The 23384-nt window shown below is 35.7% G+C and overlaps 1 protein-coding gene across 1 annotated transcript in view; it reads left to right on the forward strand.

Moving 5' to 3' along the window:
- The window catches only part of LOC150082017 (RNA-binding protein 41-like), a 75284-nt gene that overhangs the window by 42607 nt on the left and 9293 nt on the right, over positions 1 to 23384 (forward strand). The window contains exon 6 of the mRNA XM_090379910.1: positions 20202 to 20317. Coding sequence (XP_090236036.1) covers positions 20202 to 20293 — 92 coding nt within the window. The 3' untranslated portion in view covers positions 20294 to 20317. The remainder of the gene's footprint in view (positions 1 to 20201; positions 20318 to 23384) is intronic.

The following is a 23384-nucleotide window of genomic DNA, read 5'->3' on the forward strand; positions in this document are numbered from 1 at the left end:
GTAAGAATTTTATTTTGTAGTGTCAGAGTACCATTGAAGAATTTTATCCTTTAAGTATTTGATAAAACAGCCTTACTGTATTAAATAATAAATTTGGAATCTAGATTTCTACAATGACCACTCTTATACTACATGGATATTAAGATAGTTTATTTAGCTATTAACTAAATCACTACACAGTATAGTGAGTTAGTTAATAGCTAAATAAACTATCTTGATATTCACATGGTATAAGAATGGTCATTATAGAAATCTAGATTCTACAGAAAACCACTACATTGCCTCCTTCTCCAACAATAATAAATCTGGTTTTTATTATTATTCTATTTAAAAATTAAGTGCAGGTTTCTTTTATTTTATTTTATTTTAATTTTTTATCTCACATGACTCCAGTAATAACCTCCATACTTACATAATTAAAATGCTCCTGACCCAGGATAGCATATATGGGGATTGAATTTGGTAATAAATAAATTTTCTGTTTATACTCCAGGACAGCTATGTAGAGTCAGAAAAGTTGACAAAATAAGACTATGGGAATATAGGCTTTTTATTTTTAACAATACACTGTGGAAAAATTCAGTCAGTTTTTTGCACCTAATAATAGTAATTACTAAGTTTTATCTTGCCACCATTTCTATTTGTGTACCTTGTTATTATGCATTAATTGTCCATACCTGCCAAAGAGGAAAAGTATCTATATCTTAAGATATTATTTGCTGTTTAATACTTGTAATCCATGCAACAATGAGTGACGTTTCTCTCTTTGGCAGTTTGTTTATTCAATAAACTTTGTAATAGCATAAACTGCTCTCACCAATTACAGCTACCTAAGCTCATGCATACAGTGCTGAGGGCTGATGACCCTCCTATGTGTGTGTCCTGTGGCACAATTTTAACGATTAGACACCTTTTAATTGACTGTCCAGATTTTAGCAGCACCCGTTTTACCGCTTTTAATCATCTGACTGAACCTTATACACTCAGTCAGATTTTATCTGACAATGACAACGTGTCTGCTGTTTTTAACTATTTTAAATCAATAAAAGTTTTTAATTGTATTTAAAATTTATGTTATTGTTATCTCTTTATTGGTTTATTTTTTATATACCTGTTATTATATATCTGGACATGGTGGCCTAACTACTTAGGTCACTGAATGTTTTAACTTTTTATAATATGACCGGTATTTGGCACATTGTAGCCTCAGTTGCTGATGCGCCAATAAAACCCAAAACAAACCAAACCAAAGCATACAGTGCTTGTGTGAACTGGTGACTAGTTTGATGTCAGTTTTGGACAACTAAAGTGAAGAGAGAAAAAGAAAATGCTCAGTGTGAGTACAACTGGAAAAATATGTTTTATTACAGTTGAAATTTTTATATTGGTTGTGTCATATTAAATCTGTTTTTTGTGCATATTAATAAGTTGCTATTTGTGGAAGCGATTAACCATGGAAGCTGGCTTTGCTTTAATTTTCAATTACTACTCTGCAGAGCCAAGTTAAAATATGTTAATCATATCCTTTCAAATACTTCTGTGGTTAAAGTAAAGTAAAGTGCAGCCATTATCAACCCACTGCAGGATGGAAGCCTCCTCAACAATTCATGCTGAGGGTTAGTCTTCCATAAATAGTGACTTATTTACGCACGCACACAAAAAATGAATTTAATTCTGCATAATGAAGGTAAAATTTATAACCATAAACACACTTTTTCCAGCTGTGCTCTCACTAGACATTTTCTGTCTCTCTTCACTCTCAGATGTTCTAAAGTGATGTCAAGCTGGCCACCAGCTTATGCAAACACATTAAGAACAAACTTACCTAACTGTAACTGGCAAGGGTAGTTTGCACTGAGCTACAAAGTTACTGAATAAGCAATAGTGCTATAAGAAAGACATTTCATCTCTTTTTTTGCATGGATTATCAAATAGCAAATAATATCCCAAGATATGCTCTCTCTTTGGCAGGTGTGTACAGTTATACTTAATAAACAGCATGACTATAGTAAATTTTGTAACCTTTGTTAATTATATGTTATAAATTTACCAAATGCCTTTGCAGTATGGTTGTGATCCTTCTCATATCAACTAAATAAATGTGTTAGCCATCTGTTCACAAACATATTCCAAAACAAAACTGATTATTTTATTCCTTCAGTAATACTGATATATTCTTATCCTTCAGATACTTAGGCCGACCAGGCTAGCCGGGTGAGTAAAGTGCCTGCCTGGCAACCCAAAGGTCGCAGGTTCGAATCCCACCTCGGACTTGGATCAGAGTAGAAAATGCAAAAACCTTGGGAGGTGCAATATGGCTACAGAAGCCAATGCGCCAACAACTAACAAAAAAAAAAAAAAAAAAAAATCAGATACTTAGAACCCATTTAAATTGAAATGGACATATTTTGGTCCTTTGAACTTCAATTTAACAAGGCTTACTCTAATGAGAAGTGGAGCTCATTTTCATTTAAATGGATCCATCAATGCAGATAACTCCAAATTTGGGCTCATTCGAAAAAAAAAAAAAAAAAATGCTAAACTATTCATGGTCACTGCATCCTAAGCATGTTGCGGTGTATATAGAAATGCTTAGAAAATGCTGCTGTTGCTGCTGCTGCTGCTGGGAAACTTAATTCAGTAAACAGGCATCATTTTGGAGACCTGTTTGTTGAAACAGTGATTCAGAAGCATTCAGCACTTTTTTAAAATTTTCAAATTTTGGTGGAGTTCCTACATCATACCATGCCTAATATCCTCAAAGGCATAATCTTTCAGTGGGACTTACTGAACATTACAGCAGAGGATTATTGTCCAGGAATTGTATGATCAAAAAGTTATTCAAGTGAAAGAATAATAATGAAAAATGATGAATCTCTTATCCCAACCTGCAACATTATTCTCACTTTTAATGCACCATGTTCACCAGATACAGTTAAAGCAGGCTACTTAAATTACAAAGCTTGATCAAAAAGTTTGAATAATCTTATAATTCTTGAATACTTAGCCAGTAGCTGAAAAACTGGGAGCAGAGCTTACAGTAATATCTTTTGAGCATGCCTACACCAGTTTTAGCTTTTTTTGTTAAAACATTGGACGAAAGTATGTTTGAGTGAACATTTGTGTTTCTCATTTGTTACATGTACTGAAAATAATAAAATTTGAACAACATGCAAGCATTAAATTTTCTTGTAAACTTGTAAAGCCAGCCACCAACACGTGTAAAATTCTTGTTACAGTTTACAAAGATGATGCTATGACAAAAAAAGCTGTTTTAAAGGTGGTTTCTTGAGGGAAATTTTTTGCTTGAAGATGAAGAAAGAAGCAGTCACTTTTCATCCTCTCAAAATGATCATAACATAAGTGAGGTCTGCACCATCCATTTGCTAGGAGTGATATAACTGACCGTCTGAGAAATTGCCAAAAAGATGTTTCTTTCGTTTGGTTTGGTTCAGATCATATTGACTTTTGACTGAAAATTGGGAGGGGCAAGTGAATGGCAAGTTTGTCCAAGTATTCTCACTCAAGGTTAAAGACAGAATCAATTTCTCATTTCATTTGAGTTGTGCAATCAAGTTAGTGTCAGATCTTACATTTATAACAAAAATTATAACAGGTTATAAAATTATAACAGAGCAAGGTTCAAAGCTTCAAATAGAATAGAAGTTATCACCAAAGCCAAAAAAAGTATGGCAGTCAAAATCACATATGATGGTCATGCTGTTTGCGTTTTTTTGACAGTGAGGAGATGGTGATATCAGAATTTGTTCTGCAAGGTGTCACTGTTAATTCAGCCTACCACCAAGAAATTTTCAAACAATTGAGGGAGAGTTCTCAGTGCAGAGTAAGAGACGGTCTACTAGTCTGTTCATGATGAACCATCCCTCCCCCAAAAAAAAGTTCATCATAAACAGACTGGCTCAAAGAAACAGTCATATTTACTTTCCTCTACTAAATTCAAATAATTCACAGTATAATTCAGTGGAAATTCTGAGAAGGTTGTTGCAGTACTAATGACTTATATGATCTCGTTAACCCTTATAGTCCTACAGGCATTTTTTTATACGAAACTTTAAAAAAAAAAAAAAAAAAGACTCCAAATGTAACACCTTCAGTTAAAAGCTATGCACTCTACTGACAAGATATAAATTCTACAGCCTGTGGAAATGTGACATTAGAATTAATCTTGGAAACTGCTAGGCTTGGCGCCTCCGTAGCCAGGTGGGAAGGAGCAGCAGTGCGTAGCACACGCTTCTTGATTAGACCGGGGTTCGAGCCCATCACCACCAAACACGGAGGATGCGGGAAGGTCAGGGAATGACCACCGCATATCCCGGAGCAATATGGCCTTAGTGGCTAATGCTCCTTAAAAAAAAAAACCAAATAACAAAATAATAACTGCTAGGCTTTTCATGCCAACTAAGAAGTACTGTTCTAGGTTTAGGCCTAAATCGATGTCAATTGAACTAAAGAGATTCATAGCAGAGAAGAAAAATGCATTGGACATATAAATTATCAAGTGACACTGAAGCCTATGATAGATGTAAGCTTAAGCTGTAATCAAGTTAGAAAGGTGGTTAGGCAAACGAAGGCAGATTATGAGAAATCTTTCGCAAAGGATATAAAGAAAAACAGCAAAGACTTCTTTACTTATGTAAATTCTAGAATGAAAGGGATGAATGAGATTGGTACACTTGGTATTGTTGGTTCAACTGTAGATGATCCTGCTCAGGTAGCTGACAGACTGAATGAGTGTTTTGCATCTACAATCACACATGTAGAATTCAGTAGGGAAATGGAGGCCAGAAGTTTATCAAACTGTAACAGGGAGCTAAATGATTTTGTAATAACTGAGAGCAGAGTGGAGGAGAAATTTTTAAAGTGAAACATAAAGAAGGCACCTGGGGTGGATGGTATCTATCCAGTTATATTAAGGGAGGCAGCAAAGGAAGTAAGCAAGCCATAATTATGACAGCATCCTTGGATTCAGGGGTGACCTCCGTGGACTGGAGATTTGCAAATGTATCCCCAAATTCACAAAGGCTAACACAAGTAATTGCAGACATGTTAGTTTAACTTCTATTCTGGGAAAAATAATGGAGTCGCTGGTCAAAGAAGCAATGCAGGATCATTTAGACAAGGCTGCAGTTATTGATTGGATAAAATGATGTGGTCACAAAGGAACTGGATGCAAAAAATAATTTTGATATCATATTTTTTTTTTTTTTTTTTTTATGAAAACCCCAAACACGAAAGGTATCAAAACCTATAGTACTTAGTACTGCAAGGGCTTGAAGGAGAAGTATGGGGGGGGGGGGGGAGATGCTGGAAACTTTGCTCTAGAGACTAAACATGGGTTTCACCACTACAAGACTCCAATAAGCAAAGTGGTGGTATTTCACCGGTTGATGAAAGTCATCTACCACCTGCTATGGATAAAGGGATGGTTGAGTGAGAGAAGACAGAGTGGTAATCAATGTACACTGCTCTTTGTGGGCTAATATTATTAGTGGAATTCCCCAAGGTTCATAGTTGGGCCCATTCATTGTTATTTTGTATATTTATCAATGCTGTTGATGAAGCTATATCAGGCTTAATGTTCAATTTTGTACATGATACAAAGGTTCGCAGGTTCTTAATGACAGTACATTATTGCAACAGGATCTAGAAAAGTTGGGCAGATGGGCTGAGAAGTAGCAACTGAAGTTTAACATTGACAAATGCAAAGTACTGCATATGAGTAGCAGTAACCCCAGAATAATGTACCAACTGTGCGGTAAACACTCAGGATGTTGGAGTATGAAAAAGATCTGGAGGTAATTGTGCAGTCAGATATGATGTTTTCTGAGCAGTACAGACAGGATGCCAGAGCAGGTCATGCGGTCTTGTCCATGATATACAGGAATTTTGCTAGCAGGGATAAGGTGGTGACTATCCCTTTGTATAAGGCAATTGTCAGGTGACACCTTGAGTACAGCATACAGGTCTGAGGGCCTCATTTTAGGAAGGATGTAGAGCTTCTGGAATGAGTACAAAGAAGGACAACGAGATTGGTGAGGGTGAAGAGGATTGCTCTTACCAAGCAAGGCTTAAGTTCTGCAAATTGCAGAACCTGTGAGGTGATCTGATTGAGGTGTTTAAGGCTTTGAATGGTTTGAGAAAACAGTTTGAGCTGATGAGATTCTTCCTCTTGTTCAGATTATGTACTTGAGGGCATAAATCAGATTGAGGGAAGACAGTTGCAGAATAGGCATGTGGAAATTTGCCTTTAGTCAGCAGGTGGTTGATTGCTGGAATAAACTTCCAACTGTCGTTGTTGAAGTTGATAGCTTAAATAGATTCAAAAAAGAACTGAAGCAAGTGGATATGTGAAAAGGGAAATGGTTTTTTTTTTTGGCTGATGCTGTATAAACGTGTTTTCTTGCATCATATGGCACTACCAATGTTAATGCTAAATCCAAATAGATGCTGAAACTCCATGTTAGTGCATTCCTCTACAAAGTTCCTTGGATGTTTTTTCTGTATGCATAATGATTTGAATTATGCTAACTCTTGTATCCGCTATACCTCCATCAAATTATATGTATACTCTTCACGACTTTGAATATTTAGTTAAGCTACCTGCCTTGTTCTGCCTATTGGTAGACTTCACTGCCCAAAATTATTTCTGGAGATGCTCTCAAACAGATAAATGATGACAATTAATAAAAATATTAAAAAAAAATTTTAATGCCACCAGTTTCTCTCTCATATCTATGTGCCTTTTGTCTGTGGTAATGTATTTTGTGTGTGTGTGTGTGTGTGTGTGTGTGTGTGTGTGTGTGTGTGTGTGTGTGTGTGTGTGTGTGTGTGTGTGTGTGTGTGTGTGTGTGTGTGTGTGTGTGTGTGTGTGTGTGTGTTCATGGACCAGTTTTCAGGTTGCAGAGGGCTGAAAAGTCCAGAATAACTCATGGGGAAAGATTCTTCTTAAGATCAACTAACTACAGCCTTGATGGAAGAGGACTTTAGAAATTCTTGTAATCATTAGTTATTGACAGCAATCGAATATAAAACTCTCCAGACAAGTGGCAGAGAATGATGTATCATGCTCACTAACCTGCTGTGGATCACATGGACAGTTAATATAATCATTTCTTGATATTTATAACCTTATACCTGCTAAATACTAGTTTCCACAGTTATAAAATAAAATAAATTTTCTGTTTACATTCTGGGACAACCACAGGGTCAGAGGAGTTCACAAGGTAGAGAGAGAGAGAGAATACAAGAAACAGCACTGTATTCAGCAATCACGGGCTTGAACTCGGGTCATTATGTATACCTTCATACAAGATCAATCTCAGTCACAAACTTCTCCATCTGTACTGCTAGGCCTCTGTGACAGTAGAATGTTTTTTCACTCATTTGGACAGGTCTGGATTCAAGTCCTCTTACAGACTCGCATTTCTAAAGACGTCTTCATGTGGGTTGCAGTTAGCCGATCTCAGGTTGAGTGAGTAGTTTTTTTCTTCTATGACTTATTCGAGGTTTTTAAATCTATACAACATGCCAATTGGCCCATTAACACACACTTTATTACACACAGATATTATACACAGTGGCACAACATTTCTTAAGTTACTGATGTGCCTATACACCACCACTAACAACTGTTCTGCTACTTTTTATAAAATATCAAATGGATAATGTTAGATGATTTACTCATTGTCCAATAATCTGTAAGCTACAAGCAGCAAGTTCTCCACAAACAGTATTTCATGGTAAATTAAAATTTTTCTGAAGCAGATTGGGCAAAATTTAAATTGAATACTTTGTTTAATAAACAAATCATTTGGGAACAACCTGTTAACTTTCCGAACATATTACACATCAGACACTGTAACCAATACTGAATACCAGTACTGTACTAAGATCATCCACCTGAAATTGTAAGCATGCCAAACACCAGTGGAATGGAATGACGTACATACCAAAAAAATAAATAAAATAAAATAAATAAATAATAATAAAATAACAAAAAAATAAATAAAATAAAATAAGAATAAAAACAAAATTAATAATAATAACAATTAATAAGAAAAAAGCAAATGGACAACCTATGCATTTCCCTCCTCTCTTAGGTAATTATCCAACTGACCTTTGAATTTTAGCAGACCGTCAGCCTCTACTACCCATGTAGGTAACTTATTCCAGTAATTTATAACTCGCTGAGCAAAATAAAACTTCCTACAATCCAGTCTAAACAACTCTCCCCTTAACTTTAAATTATGGCGCCCCTAGTTCTAGAATCATTTATGACCGTTAAAATTTTGCCCTTATTCATTTTGCTTATGTCTCTCAGAGCTTTAAACACCTCAATCAAGTCACCTCTAAGGTGCCTAGTTTCCAAGTTCTGCAACCTTCATATTCAAAGATTTGCTTCTTATGGACGCCCTTTTGTCAATCTCACCAGGTGAGTTATCCATCTTTGGACCCTTTCAAGAAGAACCGCACCTAAAATTCTTTAGGTGCGGTTTCCATACTTGAACACAGTATTCCAAGTGTGATCTAACAATAGCCTTATATAATGGGATTATGACGTCCTTATCTCTACTAGTGATTGTTCGATAAATCATCAATAGGACACCATGGACCCTCCTTGCAACCAGTCTACACTGCTCGGAGAACTTCATATCTGACCGTATCGTAATATCCAAGTCCCTTTCCTCCACTACCTGCTTTAGTTCAACTCTGCGAAGTGTATAAGTTGTTTTGGGGTTACTGTTCCCAGGTGCAGTACTTTACACTTTGCTGGATTAAAACATAGCTGCCATTTTTCTTTTTCTGAACATCTCTGAAGTCTATCTAGGTTATTCTGAAGAAGCTCTGCTTGGTGGCAGTCATTAACTACTCTACCAATCTTTACATCACCTGCAAATTTCAACATCACGCCCTCTATCCTTTCATCGATGTCATTTATGAAAATCAAAAACAACAGTAGTCCTAATACCGATCCTTGGGGAACCCCACTTCTTACATCAACCCAATCTCAGGAATAACCATTTATCACAGCCCTCTGTCTCCTGCCCCAAAGCCACCCTGCTATCCATCTAAGGATTTTCTTTGTGATTCCAACCTGTTCCAGCTTATAAAGAAATTCTCATGTGGGACTGAGTCAGATGCTGTGCTGAAATCCAAATAAACAACTTCAAAATTATTCCCCGAGTACAGCTGTTACTTGACCCTGTCGAAATAGCTAACCAGATTAGTTAAACATGATTTTCCCTTTACAAAACCATGCTGAGTATCCTTCAGAATTCCATTTCTATCTAAGTGATCCTGAATTCCACCCTTGATGATAGTCTCCATGATTTTCCCCACTACTGAAGTTAGACTAACCGGCTGGTAATTTCCCACTTCACTCTTAGAACTGCCCTTATGTATTGGAGATACAGTAGCGCTTTTCCAATCCAACAGATTCACTCCCGAGTCCAGTGATGCTCTCATAATTAGCCTCAGTGGTTCAATGCACTCACTTGCCACCTCCCCTAAGATTATAGGGTAAATGCCATCAACCCCAGGAGCCTTACTGGCCTGTAGGCTCGAAAGTTTTTTCATTAAATAAATATGTGAAATTTCAACATCATTAATTGCATTTTTTTTTTTTTCAACTTCACTCCCATAATTTCTCATTGACATAAAGGTTTTTTCTTCTGTAAATATCGATGCAAAGTAACTGTTGAGTTCATCTGCAACATCCCACGTCCATTACATAAGGGTCTGATCTGGTTTGTCCTTCTCTTCTTTGCATTTATATATGTGAAGAATTCCTTATCCCCCCCCCTCTTTGCCAGCACTTTCTCATAATCTGCCTTTGCCAACCTAACCTTTTCAGTGGCATTATTACAGATCAATTTGTAGCTGTTATAGGCTTCAGTACTTTTTATTGCTCTGTAACTTTTCCATGCCATATTTTTCTGCTCAAGTAATTTGGCAACTTCATTATTCATCCTTGGAATCTTCCTTGTGGAGTATTTTTTTTTACTGGTATATAAGCATTCAAGGCTTCTGTGATTAATGTTTTAAAGGTATACCATAATTCAATTGTATTTGCTCTCTGTGAGGTATCTACCCAGTTAATAGAAGCCATGTAGCACCTTAAGGCATCGTAATTTCCTTTCCTTAAATTATAACCCATTCCTTTGTCTTTAACTACTGCTACCTCTCTCTTCATCATCTACCGTAGAACTCTGTGATCACTTCCTGCTACTGGTTCCTGTACTGTCAGCCCTATTATGTCATTTGGTTCATGGGTGATGATGAAGTCTAGAGTATTTTTTTGCTAGTACTTTCCCTGATATGTTGACAAATAGCAATCGTCTAGTTCATTTAAAAATTTTGTCCCCCTTGTGGAGTTTCCTTCCCATTTGTTCCAATCAATTAGAGGCAAATTGAAATCACCCATAATAAGACATTCACACTTACTTGCCCATTCCATTTGCATGTAGAGACTCTCATCATAATCTTCACAATCACCTGGCCTGTAGATTGCTCCCACTCTCATTATACCTTTGCTTCCAACTATTTCACACCATACAGATTCTATACTAGCATACAAAACGTCTGAATTCAGGAAAGCTTTCATCGTGCTCAGGCTGCTTTTGATAAGAAGCATGACCCCACCCCCTTCTGTCATCCCTATCTTTCTAAATACATTGTACATACCGCACTGAAACTCATCATCCCTTATCTCCGGGTGGCACTTCTGTAAGCCCAATTTTGTCAGCATTACTTGTCCTAACCAGCATTTCGAATTCAGTTATTTTATTGACGACACTTCTGACATTACTGCATAAACAATTAAGACTTTGTTCTTGTATAGTTAACTACCCTGATACACCCCTTAATGTTATTTAAGCTTGCTTCCCTGGCATTTGCTACCTGCTCATTTGAAATGTTTTTGCCCTCAGAACATCTTGATACTATGTTCTGTTGTGGTAACAAACAAATACTCTTGACTTTTTGTTTAAAACTCAAAAGTATTTGTTTTATAAAATTATAAAATGTCCAACTACTGCTAATTTTACCATATACATGAAACTAAGAGTAAGCCTCTGTTGTTTAAGAAAACATGCCAAGGAAGAAACCTGGATGCAGTTTACTTCTGCAGTTATTGAAAATTCAGATCAGTCCCTGACCAATCTAGAAACAACTCAAACAACTTGGCAGCAAATTTTCCTCCAACTGGAATGGACAAGAAACTCCTTCCCACGAAACAGCAAATGCCTTGGAAACTTTCTCATGGATATTTACAATATCAAGCGCCTGCGTCAGCATATAATTTATTCTTACAAAGAATTAAATCAATAACTGAAAAATATAAAGTAAATGGCTAAGATAAAGAAAGCCAACACGAGAACCACAGCAGACTACAGGAAACTTGCAAGACAGACTGGTTTGCCGCTGCTGTGGTTTCATGCTGCATGCTTGGTAAACAGGCAATATGCTATCAGCCTGGAGCAGAATTTGAAAAGGATATATTGATTGCAACGTAGGCATGACAGACAACGTACTCCTTGGTGTGTGAACACAACAGACAATAACATCATAGCCTTAAGTGATTGATTGACGTTATGATACATATACTATAAAGAATGTATATTCGGCTAGTGAAAAAAGGTTAGGTTAGTGTACACCACTAATTTGGGATGGATTCAAATGAAAAATGGTGTTCGTAATCTTTTGTGTGCGGTATCATATACGGTAATGGCTTTTTCACTCGAATTAGTAGCGTAACTAACATAACCTTTTTTCACTAATGGAATATTACTCTATTAAAAAAAACCACAGTTCACCGGCACCACAGTTTAACTGAAAAGACTGGAGAGTTCTAAAGATTAATCCTTTCTTTTCCTATTATGTCCTAACCTAACTTCTAAGGTTAGAATAGGAAAAACAAGGAAGCCTTTTCCTTAATGAGAAAATAATAGGAAAAGAAAGAAAGATCCTTTATATATATATATATATACACGTTTCTAATTGTTCGAATTTTTTTTATTGTTACCTATTATTGGTGGTTTTTACATATAGGCATTAGTGTTCATACAATTCTGGTCATTAATCTAGCCTTATTTAGGTCATCTTAATTCCGCATGGCCTATACATATTAGGTTTAGAAGCTTAATGATAATGAATTTTCATGACAAATTATTGATGAAAATTTTTATCTGTAGCAAAAGGTAATTACTAGTTATTATTAACAGTATACAGGTGACCCCCGCTTAACGCTGATAATTCGTTCCAGAAAAACAGAGTGCTAAGTGAATCCGTGCTAAGCGAGCTCCGCATTCCCATAAGGTAACATATGTATTTGTAAGTTGCGGTCGGTGCCATAGGATATTTCCTAATCAGTAATAAACGGTAGTGAAAAGATGCACACTTCAGTCAAAATATTTAATATTCAAATATTTGTACATATAAAATATTCTGCATTACATACGTATATAATTATGTGCTAACTATTTACGTATCAAAATTAAACTTAAAATTACAGTTTTAAATCATGAATTTAATTGATCTAAATTGATTTTAATTGATTTAATTTAATTAATGAATTTAATCATGAAAAATGTGTCGATTTTGGGTTGAACTTTGGCCCTCTTCTAAATAAACTTAAAGGGGTATTAATTTTAAATCCCCCTCAACGTTACCACCCAACAATAAAGTCACCTGATCCTTCGCCGCTTTGAAACCTGGCATGTTTTTTGCTTCTTTCAATATGAAACTTCTTTTAGGCATTCGTTTCCACAAAAGTCCTGCTTCATCTATGTTATAAACTTGTTGAGAAGTATAACACACAATACCCCTCTTCAATAATTTTAACAAGTTCTTTTTTGAAAGTTTCGTCTCCTTGATCTGCACTTGCGGCTTCTCCCCAGATTTTAAATCTATTCAACCAGCCCTTACCAGTTTTAAATGGATCCACATTTTTTTTTTAGGTGAGTTTTCTTCAGATCATCATACTGGCTAATATCTGTCTCTCTTTTATAATATTTATCTTAACTGAATTCTGCATTGGATATTATCTTCAATAAAATTAGTTAAAAGTCTTTCCATTTCAATCCTAATAGCCGGCCTAGCCCTAGTTGCTTGCAGTGGAACAGCTATCTTTCCCGTTGCTAAAATTAATTCTTTATTTTTTTATAATCGTTCTTACAGTTAAACTTGCAAGTCCTAAATTATGGCACACATCCGCTTGTCTTTGACCGGAATCGATTCGCTTCACAACATCTAATTTAATTTTCAAATTCAGTCTTTTTCATACATTTATAGTCTTCGTACTGCACCCAGGCGTTGTTGCTTTTTCATTCTTATCGGCCATTATTAACTCTTTGAAAATGTAACCGTGTTGGTTGCATTAATTATGATACAATGTTCAAGTAAACTGTCCGTTATGCACGATGTATAATACTGTACTGAGTGATGACTCAGTACAGTATTATACAAATGTTACAAGCAGTATACTTGATCATTTTTTAAAATGTTGATCTGGGAACTACGTAACAAGTGACTGTACTGCAACTAAATTAGCGTGCGAGAAAATTTCACTGAGCGTGGGAAAATTTCTCAAGTCGGCGTAGGAAACGTTTTAATGTTGTTTTGCTATTCATTTTCCAGCTATCGACTCCATCAAATGAAACGATTTTGTTAAATATGCCAAAAATGCAATCTATAAAAGAGCGTTATAGTGATCTGCGACAGCGTTATAGTCAGATACGGGTTATAATATAAGAAGAGCGTTATAGCGAATCAGCGTAAAGCAAACCACGTTATAACGGGGGCCTGCTGTACTTCTATTTTATTACTATTATACATTTTTACTATAATACATTTTTGCATTCCATCACGTGGCCGTCAATCCCCTACTTCGTCGGGGGCTTGGAGTGGATTGACAGCCCTTTCAATGTAATGCCTTATACTTACTCGTTTCTGTTTGTACCTGTCACAGTTTTGCTATTTTAAGTTCCTTTTCTTTTGTTTAATTTCTACAGTTCCTAGAATTTAAGTTTTTCAATTTTTTAAATTCTTAATTATTGTTTGCATATCTATTTATAGTATTAATTAGTTTTAATTTTTTATTTTTACGATCTCTTCAGCAAACTGTGATAGAGTACACAAAGCCCAATGGGTAAGTATCCAATATTGTAAAATTCGTACTTACGTAATGTTGTAATTCGGTGGAGGTCGTAGAGTAGAAAGGGGAAATTTCCCGCCTTCTATTTGTTTTATAGGTAGCGATTTTTATAGCACAGTTGCACTAACGTTACCTTGTGTATTGATGTTGCATTGGCCTCAGGCCCCGATTTTCATGCCAATGCCTGCGATGGAGGTTTGTTGTTGGATCAGCCGACCGGGCTAACCGGGTGGGTAAAGTGCCTGCCTAGCAACCCAAAGGTCGCGGGTTCGAATCCCGCCTCGGGCTTGGATCAAAGTACTGCAAAAACCTTGGGAGGTGCATTATGGCCACAGAAGTCGATGCGCCAACAACTACCAAAAAAAAAAAAAAAAATTGTTGGATCGATGATTTTCTGTAAGCTTTATATGGGTTGTGTTAACATGTGGATTAAAATCTTTTATTTACTTGTGTATTAACATTATTTTTACATGCGTTTTTGTGCCTTACCTTGGACTGTGCCGGTACCGCTTTTCTAAGGCATAACAGCACATATTTGTCCAGAGGTAAAGCTATATACATATATACAGCCTCTTACTATGGGTTGGGGGGTTAAATTTGGCAATAGGTTGTAGTGCAGTCAGGCGACGAGCCTCGTCTGAGTGCAATAAACCTTATAAACTTGGGGATACTTTTTCTGAGTAAATACTATTTTATTTTTAGATGGTTTTTGATGAATATATGTGGGTCTACATTGGGGTGGTGTGTTCTAATATTTGCGTATATGGCAGTTTTTATGTAATACCTACTGTATTGGTTGGCAATTTTGTTTATATCTAGGGTTTTGATGAGTTTTTGTATTGCCATCTTTACGCTTTCTATATTGTTGCAGATTTTTAAAAGTCTGTTTGGTTTCTTATAGTATTACCATATATATGCTTTGCTATGTTGCTTTCCCAGTGTGTGAGTTTTATTGTATCGAAATTAAAATAGTCTCTTTTATCATAGTGATGTGTATATATTTTGTTTTGGTTGATGGCAATTTCGCTGTCTAAGTAGACAGCTTATTGGTTGTTATCAGGATTTTTACATTCAATTTTTAAGTCTGTTGGGTAAGTATTCTTTGCTACATTTGCAAAGTTGTCATAGTTGATCACGAGGATGTCATCTATATATCTGTAGAAATTATATATATATATATCATGATGTCAATCAATCACTAAACGCTATGATGTTGTCGTCTGTTGTGTTCACGCACCAATGAGTTCATCATCTGTCACGCCTACGTGTCAATCAATATATCATTCTCAACTTCTGCCCCGAACTGATAGCACGCGTCGCCTGTTTACCGAGAATGCGGCACGAAGCTGCAGTAGCAGCAAACCAGTTTGTCCAGTAAATTTCCCATAGTTTTCCGTATTTCTCATGTTTTGTCTTTCTTTACCTTAGCCAAGTAAACTTTAATACATGTTTTTTTTTAATCCCTTATAACTAATTCCTCATGACGTCTGAGTTTCAAGAATCTGTTAAGAGATCAAATAGACCTTCAGATCAAATAGAATCTGTTAATAGACCTTCTATCCTAGGCTTGACAGGATATATTATCAAATGCCAAAACATTCAGATGAATCTGCCTTGCAACTATTATTCTTTTTTTTTTAATTGAATATTCAGATAAAACACCTGCATAGTTCTTGGTGCTACTTAATTATTTTGTCATATCTAAAAGCTGAGAAGCATCATTCTAATCCTGAAATTTCCACCCAAATTTCCCTCATCAGTTGTATAAAGAAAAAAATGCTTAGGAAAAATTATACAGGGGGTCCCCAGTATCCAAGTATTCATTATCCGAGTCCCCGCAGTTACGAGGATTTGAAAATTAAAGAATTAAAGCCTTTTCCCTTGAGAAAATTGACCAAGCATGTGAATATTTTTTGTGATAACAATCTTCTTCATGATCGTACAACAAATGTTAAGCACGAACCTTATGCTACGACACAATAGCAGAAATTTGACAAATCTAAATCTAGTAGATTTGTCACCATTTGACAGGCTTCAGCATTCATTTTTCCTACAGCACTTTTAAGTCTGCTATAACTGTGTGTCTCTTTGCTATTTTCACCTGGTATTTCTGGAAAGTTTCTGATTTCTATGTTATTTATTCTTATATGTGCTTCTAAATCCACTTATCCAGTTCTTTTACTTAATTTACTTGTTGCTCTCCAATGTAATTGTTAAACAGAATCATAAAAAAAGAATTTCCATATTTAAAATCTCATAAAATAGAAGACATGATGAGTAGGTCAGTTGTGAAATATAAAAAAAACTTAATCTTAACTAGATATTACTGTGATATATAGAAATGTTGTAGAAATTGCAACTCCACTGTTTCCAAATAAGATGTCACCTTTCTTCCTATCAGTGGCCACATTTGTGAACTTTTAAATATTAAAAGTTTACCATCTAGTAGATTAGAGCTGTCTGGCATATCTATGCTCTGTTCATGCTAACTTTAATCTTGACATGTGTTGAGTAAAACTCTCATTTGTCAGTTACTGAACAGGACAGTGGCACTTTAGCAACTGACCAACGAGAACTTTACTTTATTTATATTTTTTATGTCAGGATTAAAGTTAGTAAATAGGGTATAGGTAAATGTTTCTACTTCCTTTATGTGTGAAAAACATGTATCCCAAAAGGTAAGGAATTAAAATAAAAAGTTTCAACATTTTACAAAAAGTCCCTCATCTGTAACATACGTTGGAAATAAGTGCATATTAATCAACCAAAAGAGTGTTGTGTTTTTTTTTGTTTTTTTTTTTTTTTGTAAGATATAGGAACAACATCTTGTTTTGCTGATTAATATCGAAGTATTGATGAGGCATATGAGGCATATTGACTAATGAGGCATATGGCAGAGAAGAAAAATGCATGGGATACATACAAATTAACACATGACACAGAAGCCTATGATAGATACAAGTTGATATGCAACCAAGTTACAAAGGAGGTTAGGCAGGCGAAGGCAGATTACGAGAAATCCTTGGCAAGGGATGCAAAGAAAAACAGCAAAGAGTTCTTTACTTATGTAAACTCTAGAAGGAAGGGGGTGAATCAGATTGGTCCACTTGATATTGATGGGTCAAGTGTTGATGATCCTGCTCAGGTAGCTAACAAACTAAATGAATATTTTGCATCGACATTCACACATGAGGAGTTATTCAGCGAGGGGAATGCCAGAGGTGTATTCAACTCTAGCAGTAAGCTACAGAATCTTGAAATAACTGGGAGTAAAGTGGAGGAGAAACTGTTGAAGATAAACACAAGAAAGGCACCCGGAGTGGATGGGATCTATCCAGTTATATTAAAGGAGGCAGCAAAGGAAGTAAGCAAACCCTTAGCCATAATTATGAGAGCTTCCTTGGACTCAGGGGAGGTACCCATAGACTGGAAATGTGCAAATGTGACCCCAATTCACAAAGGAGGATCAAAGGCTGACACAAGTAATTATAGACCTGTGAGCTTAACTTCTGTTCCAGGAAAATTAATGGAGGCACTGGTTAAAGAAGCACTGCAGGATCATTTAGACAAGACTTCAGTTATAGCTCAGACACAGCATGGTTTTGTTAAGGGGAAGTCTTGCCTGACCAACTTGATTGGATACTATGATGCAGTCACAAAAGAACTGGATGCAGGGAATAACTTTGATATTATATACTTGGATCTTAGAAAGGCTTTTGATACTGTTGCACATGGAAGACTGCTACACAAATTGGAGCAGTGTGACATTGGAGGCAAATTGCTGCTATGGATAAAGGGGTGGTTGAGGGGGAGAAGACAGAGAGTGGTAATCAATGGACACTGCTCATCGTGGACTGATGTTATTAGTGGAGTCCCTCAGGGCTCAGTGTTGGGTCCATTATTGTTTTCTGTATTTATAAATGATATTGATGATGGTATATCGGGCTTAATGTCCAAGTTTGCAGACGATACAAAGGTTGGCAGGGTTGTCAAGGACACTACTGACACTATGCTGCTGCAACAGGATCTGGAAAGGTTGAGCAGATGGGCTGAGAGGTGGCAAATGAAGTTTAACATTGATAAATGTAAAGTACTACACATGGGAAACAGCAACCCCAGAGCAACGTATCAACTCTGTGGTACTACACTGACAGTGGTAGAGAATGAAAGGGACTTGGGGGTGGTTGTGCAGGCAGATATGAAGTTCTCTGAGCAGTGCAGAAGGGCTGCAAGAGTAGCTCATGGAGTATTGTCAATGATATACAGGAATTTTTCCAGCAGGGATAAGGAGGTGATTATTCCATTGTATAAGGCGATGGTCAGGCCACACCTAGAGTACTGTATACAGGTCTGGAGGCCTCATTTCAAGAAGGATGTAGAGCTGCTGGAACGAGTACAGAGAAGGGCAACAAGATTAGTGAATGGAACAAAGGGGTGCTCTTACGAAGAAAGGCTTAAGTTTTGCAAATTACAGTGTCTGGAGACTAGGCACCAGCGAGGTGATCTGATAGAGGTGTATAAAGCCTTGAATGGTTTAAGCATGCTCAGTGCTGATGGGATTCTTCCTCTAGCTCAGAAAAATCACCTGAGAGGGCATAAATTCAAATTGAGGAAAGACAGATGTAGGATAGACGTGCGGAAATTTGCCTTTAGCCAGCGGGTGGTTGGTTGGTGGAACAGACTTCCATCCCTTGTGGTGGAGGTTGATAGCCTAAATAAGTTTAAGGCTCAGCTGGACAGGTATTTTGAACGAACAGAGGGGTGAAGTGGAAGTGGGTTTTTTTTTTTTTTTTTTTTTTTTTTGGCTGATGCTGCATAAGCTTGCTTTCTTGCATCAAATGCCTCTACTAATGCTAATGCTAATTGCAAAAACCTTTCCCTTGTTTTTCTTCACTGCTAGCTAAGGTATCAGTGGGGTGTGCTCAGGTAAAAATGCAATTTGATTTTTTTTTTACTTGTGTGACTATATCATCCTTTAAAAAGTTAGTTATTGCACAAAAGTTATCTGGACCTGGAAACTGCTGCATAAAGTTGCCCATGAGCAACTGTGTTGAAAGACTGACCCTGAGATTTATTGATTGTGATTACAAAAGTTAAGAAATTGTCTTCTCTTCAAAGTAAACTGGAAGTTAAGTTTCATTGGGAGCTAAATCACTTATCTGTATTTGAAATCAGTTGAAAATTTTTTTGGTTTTTATTTTTTCTCTTAATTTTACTGCTAAATAAAACCTATTGCAACAGAAATTGTGTCAAAAGCTTATTGAAGTTGAAGCAGCATTCCAGACAGAGAGCTGGAGGATTATAAGCAAATTATTATGTAGATATGTGGCCAGATGTGATATGGAAATTTTAAATACTTAAGAGAAATAGAGATGGTTATTTCAGACTTTTATTTTTGGTTAATAATTTATATTTATATTTTTGTACAAAATGTGTTTTGTACAAAAATTTATATTAAAATATAAATGCACAAGGCATAATAGGATATGAGCTTAAATTATACTATAAAATATAGGTGTAAATACACCATATATCGCTCATAAATGAAAAACCAATCGTAATGTAAAGGCATCGATTTAATTATCTCATATTGTGACTGCCTTCACAATGAGTTACCATGTATTGCACAACCTCGAATAAGTAACGGTTCACTAATAGTGAAGACTATTGTTACTTATTCTCAGTGGGCACCACCACCCAGACGCGACACCTTTTCATGCCCACCCACCGATGATAGGCCAACAAGCCTTGAAACGATGCCGTCTGGTTGGTGGTATTCCCCCCCCCCCCGAGAATAAGTAACAATAGTCTTCACTATTAGTGAACCATTACTTATTCGAGGTAATGCAATACATGGTAACTCGTTGTGAGGTACTCCCAATATGAGATAATTAAATCGATGCCTTTACACTATGATTGTAATTCTTCATTTATGAAACATATATATGTAGACTTCTTAGAGCCAGATATATTAATAATCTAATATTTAATATATTATTAAATTAATAAAATACACATTTCTTTTTAGACGTAGATATTGCAGAACAAGCCCTTCAACTCATAAATGGCTTCAAATTACGAGAACGACCAATAATAATTCAGTTTGGAAGAAAACAGTAACAACTACTGTACAGCTAAAGCAAGGTAACTGACCTCCTTACATGTTTTTGTTATTTAATGCCATTCAAAATAACAGTTGCCTACACTCAAAATTTTATATATATACAGGTAACTTCAGTAGGAATGTCTTCTTCGCATTACAACCCTCTTGTAATGCGAAACCGTGTTATATGGGACTAAGAACCAATACAAAAAGGGGGGTTACGTTCCAAATGCTAACAAAAATACACCATTTTTTAAAACTATCAGAAACTTAATTTTTATTAAAAATAGTAATAACTGAAAAAAATGTCTTACAAATTGTGATACATATATGTCAGATAATTTACGTTCATTTAATTTTCTTCCTCTTCTTCACTACTAAGCATAATCAAACAAGAACATTTTCTCTGTCAGAATATCTTCACCTTCTGAACTTTCTTCTGCAGCATCTAGATTTCGTGTATCTTCTGCTCTCTTTAAAAAATCAGTAATCTGGTTTGTTTGCCTTTGCTTGGTAGATCTTCGTAAATTTCTTGGTATGGAGCTAAGCACATTCAAAGCTCCTTTTTGAACTTTGTGCTCCTTTCAGGTAAAGGATCTGCATTCAAAAAATGAGATTCTAATTGCTCGGCTGTGTATTGCCTTCCTGTATGCTTTTTAGTGTAAAATTTTGAACTTAAGAATTTTGATCTGCGCTGTCATCCTCTTAATTGATTTGGTTTACATCCGATGTCATTTCCACCAAATCCGCTTCACTAGCTTCTTTTTCTACCAGTAATTTGTGAACTTCTTCAGTAGTCCTATTGTCAAAACCTTCTCCTCCTACCGACTTAGCAAGTTCTACTATCGCACTGATTCCACTTTCTGCTGGCTTGGCCATATTTCATGAATGAACTGGCTCTGGCCATACATTTTTCTAACATGCATTTAATGTTGCATGTTAGAAAAATACTTAAAGGAGTAAAAAGATGCATTTAATGTTGCGTCTTTTTACTCCTTTAAGTGATAAAGCTATGATTCTGATACAGTCCATAATTTAAAAATATATTTTAAGGAGTGCTTTTTTTTTGCTTTCCTTAGGCATAATTTAGGGCTAGAATTTAATTCACAAGAAAGAAATTATCCAATACCGTTCTTAAGAACAAAGTTTAGTAATACATATCCAGAAAAATTTATAAACAATCAAATAAAAGCCAAAATAACCTTACAAAGAACTTAAAATTCACGAACTGCATGATTGCTTTGAAGTCACCATTTTTTGTGGTCTCAAACAAGCACAAGTTCAATAGTACAGAACCTAACATGGGGGTTTCCTAAACAAAATAATAGGGGAAATTCTCTCTTTTTTTTTTTTTTTTTTTTTTTTTGCATAGCCACTACCGAGTCAACAGCAGGGATTCACAAAAAAGAATGAATGGAAATGTTGAACTTCAAAGTAATCAAAATTCCCTTACAATTTGTTGTTTTGACAATAATGTGTTCACAAACAGTTATGAACTAGAGTTGTTCTTTAAGAGTATGTTAAATCCAATGGCGAAATGGCCACGAGGCAGTTTAGGCTAGTTAGGAAGCAGAATCCAACATAGCAGGGTTTCCCCATAAAAAAAGCTCAAAAATACCATGTTATGCGAGGTCTGCCGCAATTCTCTAACCATGTTAGAATGAAACCGTGTTGTGCAAGGATTGCCGCACTTTATCAATTGTGTTAGAGTGAAACCGTGTTGTAGAAGTACCAGGGGCTCACATCTGGTGAGTATGGGCTTGGCACACCTAGGGTCCTGAGCTGGATATCATCATTCTTCCCTTTCTTGGTGATTCCCTTCTTTTCTCTCTCTCTCTCTCTCTCTCTCTCTTGGGGTAATTCAGAATTTTTTTTTTTTTTTTGGCTGGTGCAGCATAAGCCACAGGCTTCCTTGCACCATGCAGCTAATAATAATAATAATGTTATATGGGGGTTGCCTGTATATAACTTTCCCACTTATAAATATATATATATAGAAATATATTCTTCAGTTATATACTGTTTACTTTCCTACGACTAAAATTTTCCACACTGGGCTATTAGTCTAATATGAGGGTAGGAGTGTCTATTCTATCCTAATTACCTTCCTAATTTCACCTCCTGTTAGCTAAACAAACAAACAAAGAAAATGACTTGTAACTATAACTATTATATACAATATGTACACAAAATATAAATATTATATAGTAGATATAAATATAATTATAAGTGGGAGATTGTTATAATTCTGACCATTCCCTCATAAAGCTATTTTCATCAATATTTTGGTAGGTAACATTGAAATAAATTTATTTTGGCCTTTTTTTTTGCAAATGTTTATAAAGCATGATTTATGTTAAGTTGGAAACCTGTGCACATAATATACATAATGTAATATGTGCTTTTTTTGATACCTTCAACCTTTTTTAGCTTAAAAAGAATGAAATTTTTTTAAAACTTTTTATTAAATTAAACTAAACATATCTTGAATATTACTATATAAACATGATAAATGTAGTAATAACATAATAATAACATTCTCTCATTAATAAAATTTATTGATGCCATGTTGAACACATAAAATTGTACCAGTGAGGGAAAACTGATCGATAATCTTGAATTTAAAAAAAAGTTGATGAGAGCACAAATGAAACAGTGAATAGCTAGACACTGACTAATGAACAACCTATCTACTTTCAAAGGTTCCAATTAAGTTTGAAATGAACATCACCTTCACTGGGGACAATTCCTGTGAAGTAAACAAAGCTGAACGATTAATAATTCCTAGAATTTAGTCTCTATCATCTCTTTCCCATTTCCTACTTAAAACTTTAAAAAGAACTATAGCCATTAAAAAATGCATAGCACTTCATAGGATTGACCATAGGACTAGAATAAAAGAGCATTGAAAGTGGAATAGCACTGTAAGCAGAAATGTTATTACTGGAGTTTATTGTATACATAGAGAGGTTTCTGTAGACTGAAGAGAGACAGTGGCATGCTGGCAGTTAGCAGTGCATCAGTTGCCAGCATTTCTGCTTGATCATTATCAGAGATGGCATGACAACTGCAGAAATACACTAAAATAATTCCTACTTAGTTTCATTA

This window comes from Mastigoproctus giganteus, chromosome 8, assembly GCF_048544385.1.
Source record: "Mastigoproctus giganteus isolate SK-2022 chromosome 8, ASM4854438v1, whole genome shotgun sequence".
Lineage (NCBI taxonomy): Eukaryota > Metazoa > Arthropoda > Arachnida > Uropygi > Thelyphonidae > Mastigoproctus > Mastigoproctus giganteus.